At 40.8% G+C, this 25,569-nt stretch overlaps 1 protein-coding gene across 8 annotated transcripts in view; it reads right to left on the bottom strand.

The window, feature by feature from the left end:
- The window catches only part of DLC1 (DLC1 Rho GTPase activating protein), a 229,030-nt gene continuing 205,311 nt past the window's right edge, over nucleotides 1,851–25,569 (bottom strand). For 7 of the 8 annotated variants that reach the window (XM_021395397.1, XM_021395395.1, XM_021395398.1 and 4 more), the window contains 12 exons: nucleotides 23,670–23,751; nucleotides 17,748–17,811; nucleotides 13,485–14,914; nucleotides 12,295–12,471; nucleotides 10,287–10,446; nucleotides 9,859–10,057; nucleotides 7,262–7,475; nucleotides 6,791–6,905; nucleotides 5,532–5,756; nucleotides 4,633–4,850; nucleotides 4,288–4,461; nucleotides 1,851–3,780 (listed from right to left, as the gene is read on the bottom strand). In XM_021395397.1, coding sequence (XP_021251072.1) covers nucleotides 3,660–3,780; nucleotides 4,288–4,461; nucleotides 4,633–4,850; nucleotides 5,532–5,756; nucleotides 6,791–6,905; nucleotides 7,262–7,475; nucleotides 9,859–10,057; nucleotides 10,287–10,446; nucleotides 12,295–12,471; nucleotides 13,485–14,914; nucleotides 17,748–17,811; nucleotides 23,670–23,751 — 3,179 coding nt within the window. In that variant the 3' untranslated portion in view covers nucleotides 1,851–3,659. Of the gene's footprint in view, nucleotides 3,781–4,287; nucleotides 4,462–4,632; nucleotides 4,851–5,531; nucleotides 5,757–6,790; nucleotides 6,906–7,261; nucleotides 7,476–9,847; nucleotides 10,058–10,286; nucleotides 10,447–12,294; nucleotides 12,472–13,484; nucleotides 14,915–17,747; nucleotides 17,812–23,669; nucleotides 23,752–25,569 lie in introns of those variants that run through there. The other variant, XM_021395399.1, reaches the window with a different exon arrangement.

Below are 25,569 nucleotides of genomic sequence, written 5' to 3'. Positions count from 1 at the left end.
GAAAACTGGTGGTCTACGAAGCCTGTAATCATGTCAAATAGTGGTCAGATGATCTCTCTTAGGTCTTCAGAATGCTTTATGGAAGTCAGTGAAGGAATGATCCAGGGTTTGAGCTTGCACAGATTTAAATTACTTATGCTTTGCTTCTCAGTGAGAGACTGTCCCACAGCCTCAAAGACCTCTTGCTGTTTGGAAAATGTCTTTTCCTTTCCTTCTGCCTCAGATTTTCCATTAACAGTGTTTTTTATCCCCACTTGTACACCCACTCAGGCACTCTGAACTCTTCTTCTGTGTTTTTATGACCTTCCAGTGCTAGTAGACATTTACTACCTCTTGTCTAGGGGCCAGATTATGTGTATTGAATCTTTCTGCATAAACGTACACCTTCAGTGCCTTAATTTCTTTTGATGGGATATTCTTCTGCTTTGAATTCTTTCACAGCCTTCATTGCTCTTTACAGTTCCTGGCCTCAGCTTGGAAATTCATTTCTTCAAAGATCTCTGAAAGCCTCAGGCAATCAGGAAAAGGTAGTGGGGTAGTCGAGGGCGGGGGGAGTGAGCAAGCCTCAAGTCTTGGATAGCACTCAATGCAAAAGAAGAATGGCTGCAAGTTTTGTGTTATCATCAGTAATAAGAACAGCACTTCACCTTCAGTGCTATACTGGAGTCAGCATTTTAGATGTTAATATTTTTTTTTTCCTAGAGAAATGAAATAGCTCTGGACTGACAGATGAGAAACACCTGAAAGCAATTTTTTTTCAGAAATATTTAGTATCATATTGTAGAAAGGATGTAGTCAATAGCCATATTGAAAATTATGGTTATAACATGGTAAAAATGATTCGCATTTTGTCTTTGCAAATTAAATGCATTGGTCAGTTAAACCATTATCTTGATTTTGTTCCCAAAGATTGGGATACTGTGCTTCTGGCACTTTTAGGAGGAACACCTGTGTATAACATTTAATTTTCAGATGTGTTAAGCAGAAAATATCTTAGCCTGAGTCATGTGTACTACATGCATACTAACAATCCCCCTCAGATAAACTAGTGTGAATGTACAGCAGGTCCTGCTCTCTCCAGGGTTTTGTTGGCACTATTTTGCAGAGGTACTGTTCTGAATTGTTTATCTGTTTTGCTTTGGTCCCAGACTGTGTGTTAGTAACGTGGGTTTCTGGCCTTTAAGATGAAGGCCAGTGATTATTTACATACTTGAGGAATGATTGTTTAAAAACAAAAATTTTTTTTAGAAAGCAGTACTGAATTTCAACATTATGAAGCACACAGCTTCATGGATCTCTGCAGCATGGGGTTGCTATAGAAGGAAAGAAGGATTGGGATGGCTGCTGTATACCTCCAAGTGACTTGATGATGGATGAGAATAGCCAATAATTTAAATCCTATGATGTCAATTGCTACAGAATACTGCATGTCATCATCACTGTGGTTGTTAGATGCCTTGGTAACAATATCACAGTAAGAACAACCCAGCTTAAAAAAAAAAAAAATTCTGATGGAACTAGAACTAACTTCAGCATGCAGTAAACCAACACTGAATCATCCCTCTTATTCTGAAGGACTGTTGTGACAGATGGAGTCCAAAAATGAACACCATGAACAACTTAGAGGATGGTCCATAGACAATGGTAATTGTGTGGGTGTTAGTAAACGAGAAAGATAGGTGCTGGTGATTACTCGGGACTTCTTAAGGTAGGGGACTGGAGGGAAGAAAGGAGGACTTCCAGCTGAGCCCAGGCCCCAGAAAGCAGAAGAGTTCAAAGCATTGAGGGTGTTGACAGGCTCTAGGCATAAGGAGAAAGAAGGATGCAGAAAAAAAATGAAGATGTTACAATTCTTTTTTTAAACATTTAATAGTGCACTTATTGGATATATTCTGTACAGACATCTATAGCAAGTTAAACATTTTCCTTTCTCTCACTTAGATCATAGTCGTGTAAAGCACATTTACAATAGAAAACATACTTGAGGTACAAAAACCCAAAAAGAATATCTGAGGTATAAATACAGGTATATTTTAAATAATCTTTACCATGCTTTATCTATGTTTGACAGTACACTGTGGGCAAGTATACATGTTTACAATAGAATGGTATGTACAACATACAATTTTACAAATTCAAAAGTGTTTGATGTAGAAGAATATACAAGGTTTTCCTGCTCATGAGGAACACTATTACTGGAAGTACTATGTTATTTGCCATAATTAATTAAAAAAATCTTCATCAGAAAGCTTAAAAATAATACTGACAATGGTAACCAAGTCTCAGTCAAAATTCTATCTTGCAACTCATTCATACTCTAGCCACAAAATACATTATCACTTAATACTGCACCTCACTGTTACAGTAAGACCTACAGAACACACCTTTCTGGAGGACCTCACCACTTCCTACAGTTCATATACTTTGATTGTGGGAGGGAGGGCAGCAGGGGGGAATATCACAAAGGATTTAAAACCAAGTGAAACCCAAAACAAAAATCCACCCTTCTCTCTGCCGCCAACTCTACCCCTCTAAATTGCTCACATTCAGGTTCTGTTCATGTTAGTGTGCAGCTTTTAAGAAAACAGGCCAAGGAGAGAGAGAGAGAGGAAGGGAGCAAATGCTTACAGAAGTCTTCCTACCCAACTCACTCCATCTGCTGCTGCAAGAGTCCTGTGACTCCAGTGTTTAATTTTTCCTCTTGAGCCATTAGAAGATGGTAAAATACTTAACAGCTCATTAATACACATCATACATATAATTAATGAGGATAGAGTAAAATCTACAAATTTTTTGGCAATATAACAATATAACAGCTTTCTTGCCTGTTAACTAGGCATTTCACTTCTAAGCTGCTATGTTGTTCAAAAGTATATTTACTTACTTACTTAAAATTGCTATAGAATTGCCTTCACTTCCAAAAGATCATTTGGATAAGGAGTAAACAGTAGCCAGAGCAAGCCTATTGTAACACCTGCATAGAGGTTTTAACAGCATTAGAGCTCAGCAAAATGCAGAACTGACAAATGGGAAGGATGGCTACTCCTGGTCCACAGGAGAGGCAACAGTATCCAGTATACTAAAATCCATCCTGGCTGCCTATCAGTGTACCAGACACATTTCAAGTTCAACTTCTGCTATCCTTTCAACCATCAATACACTCATTCACTCTTTAATCTCTGTGCAGACCTTTCTCTGCTTATCTCAGTCAGAACACATTGAAGAGTACCAACTATTCCAGTGGATACATAAGTCCCTCAACGCACGACAAATAAAATGACATGGGTATGTACATAAAGCTAAGCATTTCACATGGGAATGTTGAGCCTTCACCCTACTTAATGATATATTTTGCATCTAAAGAATTTTGCTTCTCAGAAGCAATTCAAACCACCTAATAGTACAATACTTATCTTTTTTTGCACAGTCCTCCTCTGTATTCCAGTCAAGGCCTACACTATAGACCCTAAACAAACAGGAAGCAGCTTTAAAGTGTATGGTATGGCCACAGTCCTATAGCAATGCTCACAGTCAAGTTCTCATGCTATCATCCCTTCACGACATGACTTGCAGATGGTCTGCAGCAGATGAGCCTCTGTTTTGGGTAACATCTATGTTGCTGAGGTCTGAAGTGCACAGCTGTTCCTCTTCTTCAGTAGTCACCTGGATTTTATTTCCCTGCTCTCAAGACTCTGCTGAGTGAAAGAGTCTCGTATCTTAACTACTTCAGATGCACACATGTGTCCAAAACACTTGGTGTACCAGTCTGGCATATGACCCCTAATAGATAGGGAAAAAACAATGAAGAAAGTATCAGCAACATTGCATATATTTTTTTTAGTCAGAATCAAATACATATGTAGCTGGTTCAACGCCTGACTGTGAAATCTCCTTATTACTGCCTAGTTGCTCAGCTCAGCCTTGCAAATACATAGACTTGCTCCAAAATGAATTTGCTGCAGTGAGCAAAAAAGTTATTTGAAGTTTTGTGAGAATCTGGTCTGCTTCACTAACTTAACATTAACATGTCCTTGCATCCAAATAAATACAACTGGGAGATAAAGTGGTGGGATTATATACCAACAGCTGTGTTGGAACACAAACTGGGGGCTTGTAATGTAACAAACCCTCCCTTCTGTTAGATGCGTACCAATGATAATCATCTTCTGTGACCTCTCAGAGTCCTGTGTGCATGCACTACAGACTAAGCTGGAGCCTGCTGCACTGCCTAAATTTTGCACTATAAAAGATGTCAGCAGCACAAAAGGACAATGTAGAAATCCATACCTTAAATCAATTCTGCACATGTAGGTAAGTTTAGATTTTCCTGACCCGCAGGGCTCAATCAGATACCTAGACAGGAGCACATTGACTCTGACACCTGCTACTGGAGCACGGTCATGATCCACTGAAGTTGCTAAAAGCACACAAGCTCCTTTGGGGAAGTTTGTCCTCCATGTTCTATCAAAAAGGAAGAAAAAATATCTTGTCTTTGACAAACATCTTACAGACTAACTTGTTTCAAATCACACATAAACAGGTTTTTAACTACATAATGTGCATTCTACAGAAATTCTGTAGACAAGGTTTGTGTGTGGGGAATATTAAGGCCACAGCATAAAAATCTCTTACCTTAAGACAACGAAGTCCCTGGCTGGGTGAGGAGCCATGCTGTTCTGGACATACTGGTATATATCTGTCTGACTATCCAAAGGTTCAATTACTTTTGAGTCTATAAGATCTTCATCCCAAAGATGCTGCTCTTTAAGTAAACGATTTAAAACTTCCTCTGGTGTAGCAACAATTTCAATGGTAGTTTTCCATAACCGGAGTGGGGGACCTTCACACGCCTAGGGAAAATGACCATTGTCTGCAGTTTTACATTTCCTTTGTATTTGGTATTATTGGATAAACACAGCAAATTAAATATACACACACATACACAAATGCACACATATATTGTACTAGGGTTGTTGTAAGTTTAGACTGAGGTTGTTTTTCTAGGAGCAAAAGGCATCTTCATGCTGACTTCCAAACGATCTTTAAGTTACAGTTACGTTCTCTCATATGAGCTACTATTAAATTGTGGTGCTACAAAAAAGTACCCTAATTTTCCCAGTTTTTTTTTTTTAATATCTTAGCTCATATCTGATTGAAACATATCTCCCTCTGCTAGTTCAGAGCTGTGCAAGATCAGAGCAGAGAAACTTTGTTTCCACTGCCATAATGAAAGTTGGCCTGTCAAGGCTTTGCACAAGTGAGTGAGGGCGTGTAAATGCCATGCAGTGAACATTCCTGGGCTGTATAAACAGAAGAACTAAATTCAGTGCATGTTCACTGACTACTGCTGAAAGACAAGTTGTTTTTAAGATGGTGTGCAACTATGTCAAAAGATTATTATTTTTTCTCAAATCTATCCGCAAAATAAAGGTGTACACTGAACTGTCTGTTTTATCTATATCAAAAGCTGGCTTGTATTAGAGATGAAGCACTAAAAGGCAGAGTGGTGGAGGGAGTTAAAGTGTGCATACCTTCTTGTAGGCCAGATCTGCTTGCTCTGAGGTAGAACAGCTGACCCAGCCCTTAAACTTCTCCTTCATTTCCTTCAGCAAGTCATCCATGCAGTCCTGGAGGTAGCAGTGGTAGTCGGAGGGCTCCGTGGTGCTGCTGCTGCTGCCCCGGAGCTCTTCCAGGCTGAGGGGACGAAGGTCCTGCTCCGTGTATGAGTTCCGGCCCTGGCTCATTTCTTCAGGTATCTGAGGGGTGACAAGGACAAATCATCCTCTTGCAGCTCTCTCCCTAAATCCCAGAGTTAGTATAGCAGCTTCACAGTCACAAAGGATGGGTATGCATCACCTCCTTTTGGTAAGATGCTCACTACTCCCTTCACTCTAAAGTTGGCAGCAGTCACACCCTGTGGTAGAAAATGAGATGCCTAGAGAGGTTTTTGTGTAAGAATGTGTGTGTAATTATATCTGCAAATTACCTGAGCTAGCATACCAACTGTATCGTAAAAGATATATTTGTCAGGTCAAGAACTCAATGTGAAGAAATACCAAAGTTAAGTTTAATGTGCATCAAATCAAGGTCACAGAGACATAGTCTCTCAATTACAGGGTGCCTCCTTTTTTTCCCCCCTCTGTGGAGTAGCCTTTCTTTGCTACACAACTCAGACTCACTCCCACAGCAAAGTTTACCCTGCAGACTGGCTGAAGGAGGGGCAATTGTCAGCTACAAGAAGAGAGACAGGCATGCCTTCAGTTGTGGGCTTTGAAAAGGTTTGATGACAGTGAGGAAATCCAGGACACAGGCTTGTCTAGTTCTCCATGCTGGGCCCCAGAGGGAGCATGCCTTAGTTGTTACAGACCTTCCAGCGAATGGTCTGAGAGTGTTATGGTTCAGGATGCTTTTGTGTCCTAGACTTGCTCTCCCTTGGGAATTTAAATATAAAGCAAACACTGGAACTCTTGGAAATAGCTTTGTAAGTAGAGCCAAAGCTCACAGATCCTCATGGCCACACAATAAAAACTGGAAGACGATTCAAATGAAGCCTGCATGTAACAAAAATGCCCTGGACCCCACAACTGCCTCATGTCTATTAAGTACCCGTATCAGCACACCTGGCACTCCTCCAAATTCACATATGCACTCAGACCAGGATGCAAAAATTTTTAAAAGGTTATTTATCACACACTAATCCTTTATTGAAATAAAGAGACTTTCCATTATACAGCAGACCTAAGCCACACTGGCCAATATTGCACCCAGTGGTTTTGCAGATGTGCTTTACCTGGAAGAGCTTCTTGCATTCAGCAATCATATGGGCTAGCCCTTGGGTTGCAGCCAAATTTTCATTTAGGTCTTTCTGATCGGGTTTTCCCAGACTCGGTTTTCTTTGCATCACCCTTCACAGGAAGAAGAACACATATACACAAATCCAGTTATTTAACACAGAGCATGAGAGATATTTAGTAAGAAAACAGCCACATTCCAGAATTTTTTGGTGGTTTAGAGCAGTGCTGCTTGAGACCAGATCTTGGCATGCTGTTACTGGCTTCTCTAGTTATTCCCACTAAACTTTGCCTTTGGCATCTTCCCATTACTGCCCTTTTGTATACTTGCTAGTATTTCACCAAATCTGTTAAAAAAGTAGGGTCACAGAACCATTCTACATCTGATGCCTTCTGAGGTGTTCAAGATGATCAAAAGGGGTAGGGTCAACAGGACTGGCAGCAACAAGCTCTGCTCTCCCGATATGTACCTTGGGGAGGAATTCTCTCTTTTGAGTGTGTTTAAATGGAAGAGGGAAGGTGCTAAGCACACCGCCAGGTTTGTTGGTGTCATCTGGTTCTCCTTCACAGCAGCTGTGACATCACTCAGGAAATAGAGAAGAATCTGGAGGACCTCCCTGTTCTCGTCAGGTAAAAGCATAATGGCAGCCTTGATAGCCTGGAGACGCTGATCCTTTGGCACATCTGCAGAATATTAGCAATTCTCTCATCAGACCATTGATTTTCCACACACACAGCATGAATACATCCCAAAGCAAACTCCAGCTTCAAATATTTAACTCAAGTTTGAAGCGATTTCCTTCAGGATGCATACCATTCATAGGAAACATGAAGGAATTTTTTTTAACCCACTAGTTTAACTACCCTCAGTTATTTCCTGCCTCACAAGAAATGCAAGCAAGAAGAAGCTGTGCCCAGGCCAGAGTTAATTTTAGATTTAATTTCAACAGCTTCTTGCTCCCACAGATGCACTAAAGTGACAGAATCCTGGACTCAGGCAGTGAACAAGCAAACACAGTCTAGCCGATTAGAAATTCTTTGGCTTTTAAAGAAATTTTAAAAATTAATGCATTTTTTAAAAAGTGAATTAATTGAATAAATTGGCTAGTAAACTTTTTTAACAATGATGTCATAAAATAGCCAGAAAGTGCTTTGCCAAACACACTGGGTTGCTTCATCAAGCAGATCATTCAAAGTCATGCAGTGGAAAAAGAAAGTCAATGCTGTGAAGCCCCATACCATTACACAGCTCCTTGGTTACTAACAACAAACATCCATTGGAAAAATTTGACGTGTGTCTTTATATAAGGCCTTCTCCTACAAACTTGAAGGGAACAAATAATGAAATAACCCAGACCAGATCTGCTTCTTATAAAGGGATTTCCAACAAGCCATCCATTCCCGAAGACAACATGAGAGTCTGACTCTCAGAGCACTTGTATCATCATTAGCACCACACCGCCCTGGCTGCATGTCTCATAATACATGCGTTGCTAACCAGATATTTAATTGGTATTTGCTTCAGGTTTCAGCAATTTCATAAGGCTGGCAATTGAGTTTAGAAAGCAATTTTAAGCAAAAATCGACTGCTCTTCATGCTCTCCCCTAAATCAGCTCAAAACACGTTTAAGCCATGTATGGGAAATTCCAGACTGCAGCCTGGTGCATAACTCTAAAGCAAAGAGAAATTTTGTCCTTTGCAGGGAAGCAAAACTGACAGTTGCTTTAAGGCATTTTGCTTTGCACAGAGAGAACACTCCCTGACCACCTCTGGGGACTGCTCAGACCTACCGTCTGTGAAAGGAAAGGAACAGATATGTCTGCGATTCTGTGTCAAACTGTTTCTGGCACTAACCAGAAAGAGTTGCTGCTTAATATGCATGGAAGAGGAGAGTCTGATTCATTTTTTCCATAAACTTCCCTGGGAATTGAAACAACACCAACACAAAAGTGTGCTCTGAAATAATGGTATGTATGTTTTTATTTTAAACTGTCACCTCCACCTCCGGAGGTCTGAGGGAAGTTCCTGGATGATATAAACCATTTGCACCATCATCATAGGGAAGGCACAAAATACTGTAGTGGCTCAAGGGAAGTGTTTTTGCAGTGAGCTGTGTTGTAGCTACGATACCATGGGAAGAATACATGGGGAGAGAGCTGGGGTGGCCTTAGAAAGAGAAACAGGATTGGCAAAGTGCCTGCAGTGCATCAGTTTGGATCTCCATGTATTTTAAGAAGCTTTGCGGTCCTGGTCACCAAACATTAATTCATCTTTGGCTATTTTAGAAAATATTTTTAAAAAAGCATTTCAGTTTTCCTAATGAAACAACTTTGAAATAGCTTTTGAAGGGCAACCTATTGTTTGGAAAGCACACAACAGCCATCTGTACAGAACCTGATTTATCTGATTCACAATACAGAATGTCTCCCTTGCCGGAGCTGGACCTATCATCCCAGAAGGATAATTTCTTTTCAGGTGTGTTGATAAATACCCGTTTTGATGCTATTTATTCTAAGAACATTCTGTCTATGGTACCTACTGGTAAAGTAGTTAAAAAATAGTAACAGAAAAGCTTTTAATTTAACAGGTTGTTTTCAAAAATGATAGTGAAGAATACAATAATATGAATTATAAGAAAACAGAACTATTATAGCTATCTCGCTCTTAGAAAAACAAGGAAAAACAACTTATTTGGTGGATTTCAATCCCCTTGAAAGCTCCAGATTCTGTTAATGTACTGTTTGCACATCTCCTCTACTTAGCTACATCAGATACAGTTTATTTTCAAACTGTAATATCAAGGAAGCTCAAAGAAGAAAGGAAACTCTACAGCAAGTGATGGAGAATTTTTGTTCACCAGAGGAAGGTGAAATGAAGAGAACTTGTCCAATAAATCATTACACAAACAGAATATAAAAAATTAGTTCCTTATGTGGTAGCCTGAAATACAACAGCTACTACAAAGAGACAAAGATTGACATACACAACATGTGTAGTGCCCAGAAATTTCCGCCCTTGCTACACAAATGACAACTGTCATCTAGCTACAGAAATCTCAGTACTTACACTGGTATATCTGTAAGAAGGTCTCAGAGAGCTTGTTGGTCATGAGAGGCTCAGGCAGGTCACGGAAGAATTGCTTTAACATATCTGCCACATCGTAGGCAGACTGGCCTTCGTAGCTGACACTGTCTGTTGAACTCTCGTTCATTTGACGCAAAGCCTGAATTCTTGATTTCACTCCAGATTTCCTAAATAGTCCAACCTAAACGTATTTGTATATGGAAAAGTAAATACATTTACATCAAGTCTGGTAAATTTGAAATTTAAGTATGCGTTATGTATGCATTCTCATTTCATGGAAAGCTTTTTCTTTAATTGTTCATTTTATTCTGAGTCTATTTTTTCAGACTAACCAAGGAACTACAAAAACCTAACAGAACACTAGAAATGGGTGCTGAATGAGTATAGGATGAGAGCAGAGCAAAGCTCACCTGATCCAGGCAGTGGTTACGGAGGTACCGCATGGCTTGCTGAATGCTCTGTGGAAGGGGCTGCCCTGTGCGCTGGACGTTGACTTGCAGCGGTACTCCAAATACATTTCGGTCTCTATAGTCTGGCACCTTTATCCTCTTCATAAATTTTGGTACTGCCCTATAAAGTAAAAGAAATTACAAAATTAAATTAAATCTCTGTCAACCATTTATCTCATGGATTTCCAGTAATGCAGAAAGTAAGTGAAATAAATGAAACACTTTAGTACTCCGAATAATATGAAAAGTACTGAGAACATAAATGAGATAATTCATTCAGGTATAGGAACAGGGAAAGAACAGAAAACACAGTTTCTCTAAGAGAAAGGCTTGAAATTTAGGGCAACATGCTGCCTGTAAGTATTAATGTAGTGCTACTCTATCAATATTAGTAGAACAAAAGCTACAGGGTAAAACTGCAGGGGCCAGACTGAACTGCAAAGGAGTCAAAATAAATCTTGTGGTCAGTGACCCCTTATAACACTGCTTCTTTAGGTTTCAAGAAAGATGGACATTTGTACAATGAGCTTTTGTATGTCAACTACTTGTTCTGCAAAGTCCTTAAACTGGGTCCCCCACCCACCAGTGTGCATAACAGCAGGAAACTGATGTAATACATTTGAGTTTGTCAGCTAAAAACTTCAGCTCAATAAACAACCCCTTTGAGGGACCCCCCTCCTTGTCAGGGAGTTACTGTTGTTACTCCTACCTCCCACTCCAGTTTCGATGAGAAGCCTTTCCATTTGCTCTTGACTCCAAGGAAAAAGTTACTAAGTACAAAAGAATGATTTACCCCTAAGTCCCCCAAGTGTGGCTTTCATGAAGGAAAAAAAAACCCACAAAAACTATTAAAATGTAAAAACATTGAGTTCATTTTCCTAAACGAGGAGAAAACTTAATGTATGGTACAACACCTAATAGGACATGGGTGCACTGGTGAACAGGGAGATCTATTTAACATTTTGATACACAGTACAGCTATACAAACACTGCATTATATTTATAGCTGACTAATCAGTTACATAGGAAAACAGAACCAATTTGTACTTCCATACAGTTAAGTTTAGGGTATTATTGATATATGTATGAATAATACGTGCTTTGTCAAAAAACATGCCAAAGGAATGTGAAAAAACACATTGCGATCTCCACTGAGAATCTGAAGCATGCAGGGATAACTGGTCAATACTTATTTCTGTCTTTCAGAACAAACAACTTCTGTATTTAGAAAGGCTGACATAATAACAGCCTTTGAACAGGAGGTACTTTGATGCTGAAGCTAAATACTCTCTGTGACTCCTGGGGAAGGGAGGAGGCTGGCCTGTGGTAGGGAGAAGAAAAATTTTATTGCATCTTTTGCAGCCTGAAGGTTACACGGGTTGTACTGTAGACAGAATAATAAAAGAGCTTTCCATTTCATTCTTCCAACACACAAAACCAAAAACCCACACTCAACTTGGTTACAGTCACCTGGATACAGCAGAAATGGCTGGCTACAAAAAAACGATTCTCCCAAACTTCCTTCTTTTCCTCCCTCATCATTTTTTGCAAGTTAACAGGACTATTAGAACTGGATTTGTTGTTCTTTGAAGAGAGGAAATAGTTGTTGGATAACATGATAACTAGGCACTCACTAAGTGCCTCAATACACCATCAGCCCTTCTTTTGCTACGGATAGCAGACCTCTTCCTGCACAGAAAGCTGGCCTCTACCTCACTGCTTTTATTCCCACATATGCTCCTATGAACAAGCTTCTCAATCCTAACGAGATTAGCCCTACCTAAAGGGTTAATGATGTTAGTACTGTCTAAGGAAACCACAAATCACTGTCAGTACAGGCTGGAGGAAGACAGGGAAATATGGAAAAAGTGGGACAGAGGGACTCGTATGTTTCTAGAAGTTGCCTAGGACTAGTGAAACTGTTGTGCTCAGACAAATGGCCTGTCTACTTATGGCACTGTGCCCTTACCAGCTGAAGCCGTGCTTGTTGGAAGGCGTATACTTCTCCAGGAGAGCAGTTAACTTCAGCAGCGAGTACTTCTGCAGCAGGTTCATCTGTGCCACAGACTGGCAATTGATCTGCAGTGAGGCTGAACTGAGACTGGGTCGGTGGGAGCTCTGGAAGCTGTGCCACCTCAGCCTGTGCCTGAAATGACAGAGAACAGAGTAAGGACAGGTCACCAAGATGTCCGCCTCAACCACTGCAGTGCGTGCAGAGGGGAACACGTGCGCTGAGCTACCCTACATGAACTTGCTCTATCACATATCCTCAAACAGCTCAAACAATTTTTTTTTTCTTCCCCAGAAGACCTTTTAGTGTTAAGAGAGTCAGAATCGAACAACTCCATGAGAACAAAAGGCCTCAAATTTCAAGACACATCAAATGGAAAACTAAAAGCTCTTCTAAAAGTCTCATTAAATTTATACAAGCAACTGTAGGCAACTGAATGACAGCAGAAAACATGCCCTAAATGATTTGCACCATTTTAAAAGGAAAACTGGAAACAAAGCTAGAAAGAGTTCAGTCCCCTGCTCTCTTCACAATACAGCCTTCCATCCCATGGTGAAGCTCCCAACAGGAGCTGGGGGGGCCTCTGGAGCTTCCTCAAACCCCCACAGTGCTACAGCAATCAAAGGAAAGTAAACACTCTCCATCTTCCCAACAGATTTAGTGCTCAAGCATGTTTTTAGGAAACAGCCTGCTACTGAAAAGTGTAATTTTTTGAGTCAGTCTAAACGTTTTTACTATGCACTGACAAGAAACAGATCATACTTCCACTGGCTTTCCTAGCCAGTTTAAAAAGTGAGTAATCCTAGTTGAGATTTCTCACCTTCCTACACCATTTCAGTTTGAAGAATTACCATCCACCCCAAACTGCCTTAACACTGACTTGCTGAGCAAGCTCTTTTTCAAGGACGACTCAAGCTGAACATATAAACATATAGCTATGAAGTGTGGGAATCACTTATCTAGAAGTGTTGTACAAATACTTTCCATGGCTGTAATTGTTTTTGGAAGCGATGGGAACATCACGTGTATGCTTCAGTGGGCTCAAATGGTATTGTATGAAGGCCTTAAATGAGCATAGTGCAGCTACTACAGAGGCATCTGGTCCAAGAAGGACCTCACTGGGGCCACCCCAAGTCCCATGAGCTCACCTGCTGGACCGTGTCAATGATGCGCCCACTCCAGAGTCCCTTCTGTCCTGCATCCCTGAGGGCTCTTCTGTTTCATTAAGTGAATTCCCTGTGCTGTCAAGGTCACTTGGTGTTGTCCGATCATTATCTACATCAAGGTGGATTTGCTTTGGGGAGGAAGGGCATGGGGAGATGGAGTCGAGCGCCGAGTCAGAGTCCCCTTCATCTGAGAACTTCTCTGACCACTGGTTTACTATTCTCTGCATCCCTTTTACATGGTACAAGATATCATCTAGTTCTGGGAATATGTCTTCGTTTTCAAGATCAGCCAGGTCACTTGTACTGGAATACAGGATTGAGCCTGGCACATTGTCATAAATGCTTAGGCGGCTGCTCAATGAGCTGGCGGAGTTGCGCCTTTTCCCCATGCTCAGCTCTTTGGAGCTATCTCCACTGTTTTCCCTCTGAAGAGTGAGATGGCCATGTCCATGGAAACTCCCTGTCCTCCAGTTCACAGAAGCATTGCTTTCTGTTGGGGAGAAGTTGCCATTGGAGAGTGCTTTGGGAAAAGTGCCAGGCTTATGATCTTCTGGAATAAAAAACACAGTGTCTTCTGCAAAGCTTCCCCTGTTCTTGAAATTCTGCTCCATCACATCGCTGAATGTTGACTGGTTGAAGGGGTCAAAGCCTTCCAGGTACATGCCCACCCTTTTATTGTATGCACTGAGGCTGCGTGTGCGTGTGACAGGACTGGGTGTGCTGACAGCACTACTTGTCTCTGACTGACTGCTGCTGCTACTGGTTTGGGTGGAATTGGAGATGCTCCTTTTTCGTACCATGGGGAGGCTGATGTGATTGCCATTGAGGGCAGAAATCTCCACACAGTTAAGTTGTTTCAGTTTATCTTCATCCATGCCCTCCTGCAGGATGGGCCCGCTAATAATAAGGCCAAGCTTTGAAGGAGCTTTGTTCTTGCCGTGGTGAGAGCTCTTGATTTTCAGACTCTCCATCCTCTTGAGCAGGCTCTTAGTTTTAGATTTTGTGTTCTTCTCATTTACCTTCGTGTTGAAGCTGAAGCTATTCAACTCCCTGGGCAAAGGTAGGCTGCTGAACGAGTCATCGTTTGCTACAAAATTACTGGATGAACAAATGCTCACAACTGAGTTTGTCCTGGTGCTAGAGGCCTCGCTCTGCAGAGTTGGCTGGTGGCTGCTGGTACTGCTGGTGCTGAGAATAGAGGCCACCTCCTGCCGCTCGCTGAGGTCGGTGAGCACACTCTCACAGCTGGCCACATTTGGGAGGAGAGGAGCCTCTAGGGCAGAGGAGGTATTCACATCCAGCTTTGGAGGGAACACATCGAACTCTTCAAGCCTTGACCACCTCTTGCTGTCCCTCTGAAAAGTCCATTTGCCGCTTATTGCACATGGTTCGTCTTCATCTGAATCTTCACTCTGCAAAGAAGAACAGCCCTGAAAGTAATTCTTGAAAACTGACAAAAAGGCAAAATGCGTTTAAATACAATGCCCACTAAACTGAATTAAGCATGACCTTGTTCACACCAAATTTAAAGCAAAAACAGTCTCTTGCTTCAGGGAGAAGAAGATTAGACCATAAAGCCCATTACAGGAAGAGATTACGTGAGACAGACAATATATCTTAACAGTTTTTAAATACAAAGGATTTAGGCTTTGTAAAAAGAAACAAACAAGGCAATCTGCTTTAACTTGCTCTTTTCTGAAAACCTTAGTATCCATAGGCTTTTAATTAATTGGTCACAGTGGATAGCCTTCAGATCAATGGAAATTCCTGGCATGCATAAAATTTTAAACTGGAGTCAGACCAGGGTTGGGGTCCCCCTGGACTCTCTCCAGTTACACTCTGTTGATAGTAGCTCTGTGTTTATACTCCTTTTTGCAATTAAGAGATGTTTCTCATATGTTGTGAATTGTAGCAGCTTAATTCTTTACCTATTCAGGAAGTTTAAAAAGTCTCCACACTGTGACTAATGAGACAGCAAAAGAAACTCTTGTACTGTGACAGTTTGATGCCTCCAGGCTCCTACCTGGTCCACTCTTCCTCCCACAGGCTAGCAGCTAACATTTTAAGAATGTCTTGTGAAGTTTCTTTCTACTTCAGTCTTGCTCCAGGCAGACTTTAACACTCACAGATAGCAAGCAGCAAAAGCTTGCTTGCTGTACAGCACGTAAGTAAACTGTAAATAGCATCTCCACTGATTATGTTTGATGTATGAGTAATGCCTGAGGGCACACTTACACATATGTCATTTATGCCTTGATCTTTTCATCTAAGTCCTGAAAGGGAATGATCCTGGGACTGACATATTTGATCTTCCAAGTATCTGGAAAATTTTAAGTTGCATGCAGTTGGAAGAATAAAACCAATATGAGATATTTTAATGTGACACCATGAAACCACAAAATAACCTTTGGTGTAAAGAGTAAGCACGACTAATTGCCACACAGCTCCATGACTGCTGAAGTTTCCCTTGATTTGTTTAGACTGTTTTCATTTAAAAACAAATACACAAGTATGCCCCAAACTGTAACTGTTTGTGTGCCAGGAATGTAAACATTTATAGTCTGAAAAACAAGTAAATTATTCATATTTATAGTATTTTATTCCTGCATACGTCAGCTCCTGATTCTCTCCTGCTGTTTTTTTTTCTTTCCTTCCATTGCACATTTCATCAGCTCAGGAAAGTAAGTGAAACACCATATTTATTTTTTTATAACCAAAAACATAAGGGAAACAGAGCAAGTGCCATTCTCTTTGCTTCCCAACTACTACAACCAGTGTTTCTGCCCATGACTCAGACAAAACCTAAGAAGACTGGACTGCTTATTTAAAGTTTTCCAGAGGAAAAATGTCACCTAAAACTGTCAATGGATAACAAGGATGGTCTGATGGGGAATGTGGTTTGACTGGAAAAAAGGAGCAGTAAAGCAATCATAATTTGCAAAGAGGTCAGTGCAAATGTAAGGAATCATATGTTTCTATCAGCACAATTTTTTCTTAAGTTTTAATGAAAGCAACAATAAAAGGGAGCAGAATCTAACTCCATCTGCCAGAACACAAGAGGTGAATGAAAATCAGGAGCACCCAGACTCTGGAAGATCTGGGATCTGGACCTGAAGTCACATCTGGTCTGACCCCTAACAGCAATACTGATCATTCCATCGTTAATGAGGTTCAGAAAGAAAGGACGAGAATTCTGGTGGTTATAAAGAGCAAGCCAGTGGTCTACCCCTTCTTTTAAGGAGTTCCTACATATGCTGCCTCAGAGTGTTATCTTCTGGAGCTTGGGTGCTGTTTCCAGCATACCACAAACAGACAGGGAAAGAGGGGATTAATTCCTGCTAAACAACCCCAGAGCATTTGTATGCATTCTTGTTAAGGGCAGGGCAGCATTGTATTGCCTTAGTTTAGTCATCTTTATCTGCAGCTGGAATATCCCAGGGGATGGTATCAACTACTGATTCCTCCTGGGACACACACAGTTTTAAGACAGCTCTCAAGTGGTACCTTGCTAGCAAAATCCAGCAACTCAGCTTTCTGTCGGCACTGCCTTGCTGAAGTTATGGGAGGTGCTCTCTTCTTTCTCACCATGCTCTACAAGGATCACAAACAACCAAAAAACCCTTTTAACTCCAGCTAAACTCCCTGGAGATGAACAAACTTCTAAAAAAGGTATTCAATGTATTTCATAAATATTTTGCTTTAATGCTGAGCTATAACCCTACAATGCCTAATCCTACCGATGAATGTCTCTCCTGCAGCCCGAGCACAGTCAAATTGATTCTGCCTACACTGTAAGAAAAGAATACCATTCCAATGTGATGGCAAAGAACCAGAACTGTGAAGATTACGTCAAGGATGATGTTCTAACATTCAGGCCAGCCCATTGTGGCTGATGAGGATCCCATCCATCATGTCTACTCCACAACCCTGCCTAGTAATAAGCTACAACACAAACAGCCTTGCTGGCAGGCAGAGAAGACCAGTGCCTTTCAGACTAAGAACAGCATCCCATAGAAGAACTAGCTAGACAAATAACCTTTATCTGTGGCCAAGCCCTTCAGTTCTCATGAAGTGACAACATAAGAAGAAATGTAAGCAGAGTTTTGACCGTGTGGCATTGGCGGGTTCTACTCAGTCATCCCTACACAACAGCTAAATAATCTTTTTTTTTTTTTTTTTTTTTTTTTTTAATTTTAAGTTTTATTAATGCACAATGCTGTAACACAAAATGTCAAAGGTACTTACCCTTTTCCTGTGGGGACTGATTTCTAGCTTCATCACTGCACATTTGTTTAAAGTATTTAAGCGCCTACAAAGCAAAGGAAACCATATTAAGAGAAAACTCCAGTGTTTTGGCACAAGCTATTGCAGTTCAAAAGCTTTTGTGAAGGCTACCCCTAAACTGCTTTACATACAAATAGCCAACAGCAGGGTTTCAATTAGAGCCCTAATTATACTTAACCATTAACCCATTACATTTGGCTGTATTCTAACTTCAGAGGGAGGGATGGATGGATATTTGTCACTATTAGTTGAATCAAAGTCAATAGAAGTAAAGAGAAACTTAGAGTACTTGAGAAGTGTACCATGACCGATGAATCGTGATAATTACATTTATTTAAATGTGAAAGATTCAAACCCTAAAACAATATCGACAGACTGCAAATACAGGAGAAGGCTTCTTATTGACACTGCACATATGTGTGTACGTGAAACAATGTGTCACTTTAAAATTGTACTTTACAAACTGAAAGCTCAAACAGGAAAACTTAATTTTCCACTTACTGGGGGACCATTTTGATCACGAGAAGTGTATAATTATTTTCACTATAGTCTTGGCACCACAGTTCTTAAAAAGCCCTGTACCTGATTTTTCTTTCCTAATCTGAAAGTTTATTTTATACGTAAGAATGTTTTACTCTAGGACTAAAGTTAAAACTACAAAAGTAAATTGCTGCAGCAACAAGAGTTAACCACCCTCCCTGTGACATGAGAAAACAGTCTGCATGCACATCTTGAAGTGCTGCATGAATGTACATAAGCATCCTTTTATCCTCTGATGAGCTAACAATCCAACATCCCCCAAACAAAATAAGCTCTCTTTCTTATCAAGTCCCCCATAACAACAGTGTGGCTAAGCGGTCGTGAGAGGCATCACGTCCTCGGTGCCCTCCTCCTGCCTCCCCCATGGTAAGCCTCTGCTTGCAAGGCTGCACCATGGACTAGGCGATCTGCAAACTCATCTTTCATTCCTCACTGGGTTGAATTTCACCCATGAAAGCATGTGCAGGAGGGAGGCAGAGAAGCAGAACTGCCTCATTCATGCAAACTCAACAGGGGTAAAGCTGAGCTTTAAAAAGCCTGCTTCATTCTGAAGGAAGTGGTAGAATTTACACCCAATTCTTTCCAGCAAAATGTAAAGAAGAACCTTTACTGGAAGCTTTGCAAATCTTGAAAAAACAAACAAATGCTGACTTGTCATGTTGCTTCAGATGAGTCTTTTCAGATTCCTGAAACTTGTAACTTGAATCTAGAAAATGTGTGCACAGGAAGGATTACTAGTTTCCTCTTTCCTCTCCCCTTTCATGCGCACGATTGGTTGCAGATGGTATTTACACAGGGCTTGATCCTGAGGCCATCAAAGAAAATGGAAAAGCTCCTACTGGTGCTTTTGCTGCTGTCATGGGGTAAAACAGGACAGTTCGTTCTATAATTAGACCCAGCCACAACACAGCAGAAGAGAAACAGGAAGAATTGCCGTGGGTCAGATGTTAGGCCAGTAGCAGGTTAGGAAAGCTGTCCAGATCTCTCCATTTCCATCTTTGCTCTGACCTGACCCAGCGGGCTCAGCCCTACCCGCTGTGGAGTGGGTATGTGACCTTACAGCAGCTGTGTTAATGGCATGGATGCCTGTCCCACCTACACGTGTGCAAGGATTTTGTTTCTGTTCCCCTGCTTTACAAGCATTCTCTTTCCAAACTCCAGGACCTCAATACCAGAGAGTACTGAATTGGTTTCAGTCCTATACCATGTAACAATTTACAAATTTCACAGTGTGACAACTTTTAACTTATGTAGGAAGAGACTACCACTGAATCCCCACGTCAGGCTTTATCTAGCTCCAGCCTGTCTAATCGCTGATAAAGACCATCTCTGATTTCACAAAGATTACATCTACAGACTTCTCTCCTACTCAAATTAAAATTCTGAAATAGGTGAAGAAGAGGAGGGATCCTCTGTTTCCAGAGGAGTATTTAAAGAAAAAAAACCCAGTGTACACCTCACAGAAATGACTATGAGGGCAAGATAAGGTAACCCCCAATGAGCAGGGTTAAACACAAGAGCAGTGAGGCAAACAAAGGCTCTATTACACACCTGACATGATTTCATAAAAAAAAAGTTTCCCTTTTAAAACCTAAATGATCTGTAGTGATCGCCTCAGGTCTGTGAGTTTCATTATATACATCCCACAACCTGCTTCAGCTTTTACTTAAGTTCAACAGCATCCAGTTCTCTGAGCTACACTACACCACACCAAAAGCACAGTATGGCATGCAGAGCCAGAATCACAGAACCATAGAATCAGAATCAGAGAATCATTGAAGGGCTTGGGTTGGAAGGGACCCCAAAGATCATCTAGTTCCAACACCTCTGCATCTCTGCCACTGGTAACAAGCCACTGAGTCTGCAAGTCACTGAGCAGGCAAGGTCCAGGCTTTGCCAGGATGAGAGTTATCTATATAACTTCTATTAACATTCACTGTGCATGTTGAAATACTTCTTAAGCCCATAAGAGCACACATTCTTTTTCTGCAGATCTTCTCATCAAACTAACGCTGGCTAATGAACCTCAATTTTCCCTTCTGACTCTGGACCTTCTCTCTTGCTGAGTCCACTCCCAGGTATAAATCTTATCATTTCTCCACTGACAGGGAACAGATCTGTCTCATTCTTTAGATCCATCTTATTTTGCCTTAATCTATCTGAGTGGCATCTTCATACGGACTCTGTGGAGACAGCAGGACAGGACAGGACTGATTCAGACAGTGGCTGCAGCCACTTACGCCATCTTGCTATCTCAACCTCAATCACTACAAGGCCTCCTACCCCCAACTGCTGTCTCTCTGGATGACAAGATAATATTCTTTCCCATCGTTTAGGTAATTGCCTTTGGGTCAGCCTTCTCCATGCAGGTCTTCATATCCAGAGAGAGTTCACTGCAGGAGAGAGCTCCATCTCTGCCTGGTCCCTTCTCCTCACCTAACAGAATGCAGAACCCTTACCTGGAATCGCAGCCTCCTTCCTCTCTGCTCTGTAAATCCCTTCTTCCTAACCAAGACCAATGTGACAATGCCTGTCATTCAGTCTTAGTCCATGTACTGGCTGGACCCAAAACACAAGGTACTGGAGCTTCTCTAGGAAACGATGCAAACAATATGCTCTTCCCAGTCATCCTACCAAAAATGGCCAAGCTAGCTTAGCTTGAACTTCTTTTAAGAAAGGCATCCCAAATAAGACACACACTATCAAAAATGTCAACTTGCATGACTAACTTCAGCTAACTTATACATTAAAATATGGCCTCATAATAGAAATTCTTTGTTAATCTAAATACCAGTCAGTTCTACATTAGCTCTAACCACTGCCAATTCATTCTGCTCTCCACAACAGGAGAAAATTCTTATCCCACACAGTCAAGAAAAGTGAAAGCAACACAGTGTAGGAGATACAAGCATTTTTTAAACTAGAATTTTCCATCTCAATAAACATATGATCTAGCTGTAAGCTTTGGTTTAAAATATATTCTTAAAGGATTTAAATACTTTATTCCTCATTGCAAGGTGAATTCCAGCTCCATTATACCTGCAGCTAACTGATGACATAAGAGCTTTATTGTCTCGCCTCATTGGACAGTCCATACCTTGTTCCCAGAGCTCATCTGCATGTTATAACCCACAGTAGAGGCCAGCTCTCTACCAACCAGACTGCATGAGCAGCAAATGTTGCTCATGCTAATCCACTGCAATCAATTTCTTGGATGAGAAATCCGGATGGTAAAAGATTTACAAAACCTCTTGCGCAGACAGTGTGGCAGTTTTCTGGTTATGTGTAAGGAGATTAAACAGGATTTCCATCACAACTTGCTATGTAATTCGTGCTTAGCAACCACAGCCTTTAGGACAAGCGTGTTTCAGTGCTTAGTTTCATGAGCGCATTATGTGGGCAGTTACCCTCTGAAGATAAATTCCCAATCATTAATCTACATAGAGTCTTACAAAACCACAGCCAGTGGCACAATCACTACGTGAAGCATCCTAGCAAATAAAAGCAGAATCATGACTCCTAGATTTTTAACCCTGCATTTCATGATAAATTCACTAAAATACATTTATTGACCATTTATCTTCTATTGTTACCACGAACCATATGCTATCTCTATAATTCAAGTCTCAACTCACTTTTCATTTACTTTCAAGAAAATCATTAATGGGGAGGCTATTGAAACCTTTCCCATTTAGAAAGGAATTTTACAAAATATTAGCAAACTGTTATTAAAGTTACGTTATTTTTTCGTGCTTAAATTAATAAGGTTATTAAACAACAATTGACAGTACAGTTTAGATGTAAATTATACCTTAAAATGCTTCAAGCTTAAAAAGTATACAGCATTCATTTATCCCTGTGCTGAAAATGCAAATAATTCCAGAACTACTCTGATTTTCAGTCAAGAAACAATGATAGACTTGCGGCTGTGAAACAGTTCTAAGTCCTTTACTGACTAAGATCCTTTACTGTTTACACACTGACTATGGCATAATAAACCTGGGTTTGAGGAAAAAGCACAGCATTCCCAACGACGCACCCTCTCTATGTTTTTAAATGAGCTTTACAAAACTAAACAAAAAACAAAAAACAAAAAAAAACCAAAACAACAACAACAAAAAACCAAAGGTAGAAGTGCTGTGATAATGTACTGCTTTTGTCTAACACACATGACAAAGGGTCAAATTGAGTAGTCTGAGATGATTAACTGAATTACTTCAGTTTTATATTAAGTTGGGATACGAAAGCTCCTGGAGAAATGTTAGCTTCAGTTTTAAGGCTATTTTGTAAAAGAAAACTGTGATACATAAATCATAGGCTTCAGAATGATGTAGCTCAGCTCATCATTTATGTTAGCAGCAAATCTCGAAGAGATATAGAAGACGCAATCTTACTTTCAAAAGTGAGAAACAACCTGATGCCTTTTCCCTCCCACCTAAATAAATAAGCCCAGGTTAAAAAGTATTCTTGCAGGAGAGCACTAGATCCAAAATATGCTGGCTTGACTATATTTTGTTTTCCTGGCAAGGGAAGACCGTGCTTCTGGGAAACAGCATTTATTCACATTGCTGTACTTTCTGTTCAATTACTTCACAAGTTCCAGAGCACACAAATAAGCAGATTGATGTATCACATTTTAATATTGGTGGAATTGGTGCCTTCCCCTGCAACTAGAATGTGAATTTAACATCAGTGAAATTTTTCCCCTCTCAATGACTGGACAACAAATCTGTTTTCTTAGTCTGAAAATCTTGCAGATATTTCTGAGCAACTTCAAAATTCCAGTTCCTCTCTTTCCCTTCCAAGTATGTCAGTGACGGCAAGAGAACACTATAAATGTAAAGCCTTTCTTAAAAGGGTTTTGTAATTCATAATAGTTACTGACATTTAGAGCTGTGGCCATCATGCATACAGAATCCAAAAGTATTCATTCTGAAGACAATTTGGAGAGCTGCCAGAACCGATGCAATAGCTGCACTCACAGATGACTGTCGCCTGCACAGTTCTGCTTCCCCATGGCTTGCTAACTTGAGAATAAGTAGTACGAGCAAGTAAAGAATAACAGTAAAAGATAAACCTATGAAATACATACAAAGACTCTTATCACAAATACTCCTGCCATTTTCCTCCCAACTTGGTTTTAAGTAAGATCCCCAAACACTTCTTAGCCCAACATACTACTTTGATTAAAGATGCATACAGGTAGTTGGCAATAAAGAAGTCTCACACTGATGGCTAAGCCAATAATACACATTTGACTTATGGTTATGCATTTCCTGGATTATACTTCCTATTATACAGGAAGTTTAGTTTCAAGATGCAGTGTGATTGCTTTCCACCTACCTGCATAGGGCCTCAATAGCATCTCTGTCCAGGAAGTCATGCTCTCGCTTGACAACAGCGATGTCAATTGGAAAGAGGAGATCTGTAGGAATAGACAAATGAGGAATCACAAAACCCCTTCTTTCCAGTGGTATTTCAAGCCCACCAGCTGCCTACAGATGAGCTAATGAAGATGCAAGTGACTGATTCTCAGATAGATAAACAATTAACAGCTCAAATGCCAGAGACACTCACTATCCATGTACTAGTTTTTATGTGCAGTTTTGATAACTGAAAGCTGATACATATAGAGGGAAAAAATGAGCAAAGCAAAGATGAAACAACAGGAAAGGAAATGAGGCAGAGGTGAGCCCCCTATCTGACACAAGAATCTGAAACTAGTTCAGGCTGACTTTGTTTAAAATAAATATACAAGTGATGCTCCAAAAGTAATGCCTCCTACTTTGTTATTTTGGCCCACAATGTTGGAGGTGGATGTTGGTGATATGGCAGCAGAGGCTGACTGATCCTGCCAATACTCCATTACATTTTGTTGCCATGCGACCCATGGCAGCAGAGAGACAGTGACAAAATTGCATCTGACACGGAAGTGCACATGAGGCAAAGATGTGCCATTGAATTCCTCTGCAGAGAAAAAAATTGCACCAATTGACATTCATCAACACATATTGAACACTTACGGAGATCAACCAGTGGATGCAAGCACAGTGAGGTGGTGGGTGGTGTGTTTCAGCAGTGGCAACAGTGACATGAAGGACAGGCCAGGTGGCTCACACAGGAAAGGAAAAACACATATGCAAGCCTGTCAGAACCTACAGAACCAAAATGAGGATGAGGGTGACAGTTTCCTAGGTCGCATTATTACTGGTGACGAGATGTGGTGTCACAACTATGAGTCAGAGTCAAAATGACAGTCCATGGAGTGGTGACATGTGAATTCCCGATCAAAGAAAATGTTTAAGATGCAGCCATTAGCAGGTAAAGTGATGCGCACTGTCTTTTGGGATAGGAAAGGGGTGATTCTTCTGAATTTCCTGGAACCTGCATGAACCATCAACTCTGACCACTGCAATGTGATGCTGACTAAGCTGAAAGTTCGAACTTCCAGAGTCAGGCTGGAGAAGAAAGAAGACAACCTTTCTCTTGCAACACAATAACACCACACCCGATAGCAGTTTGAAGATTGTGGAGCACATTGCTAATCGTGGCTGGACTGTCCTACCACATCCACCATATAGTCCAGATTTGGCACCTTCTGACTTCCATTTGTTCAGGTCGATGAAAGATGGACTGCATGGGCAATGTTCTCCCAGCAGTGATGCTGTCACAGCAGCTGTGAAACAGTGGGTCACTTCCACTGGTGCAGAATTTGATGAGTGTGGCATGCAGGCTCTCATTCATCACTGATGAAAATGCACAGTTAATGGTGGTGACTATGTTGAAAAATAAGAGTTTTCTAGCTAAGAATTTGCACTATGAAACAGTGTTACTGCGCTCTTTGTATCTGTTGTAGTTTCCATGGATATAAGGAGGAGGCATTGCTTTTGGAGAGACCTCCATCTCAGTACAAGTATCTCACATTATAAGAAAAAGGTCAGTAAAAACCAAATCTCTGGAATGAAAAACAGAATCTCCTTGGCTGTTCATCAAACAGTTTAAGTGTTTGTTACAACACTGTCTCTATCTCAATTAATGAGATAGAGGCTGAAAAGAAAGAGTGCCAAGCTGCGTGGAGCCCACACTGCCTCCTTTCCTTAAAAGATTATTTAGATAAACAACTGGGAGAGTGAGGAGGAGGAAACAATGCTGGCAGAGAGCTTAAAATTTACTACAGCTCTGAAGCAGCAACAAGATATATATTATCTACTGTCCTCCACAGATTCCTGACTGTCATACAGGT

Source organism: Numida meleagris, chromosome 4 (assembly GCF_002078875.1).
Source record: "Numida meleagris isolate 19003 breed g44 Domestic line chromosome 4, NumMel1.0, whole genome shotgun sequence".
NCBI classification, from domain to species: Eukaryota; Metazoa; Chordata; class Aves; order Galliformes; family Numididae; genus Numida; species Numida meleagris.
This window is presented reverse-complemented; position numbering and strand designations above follow the sequence as displayed.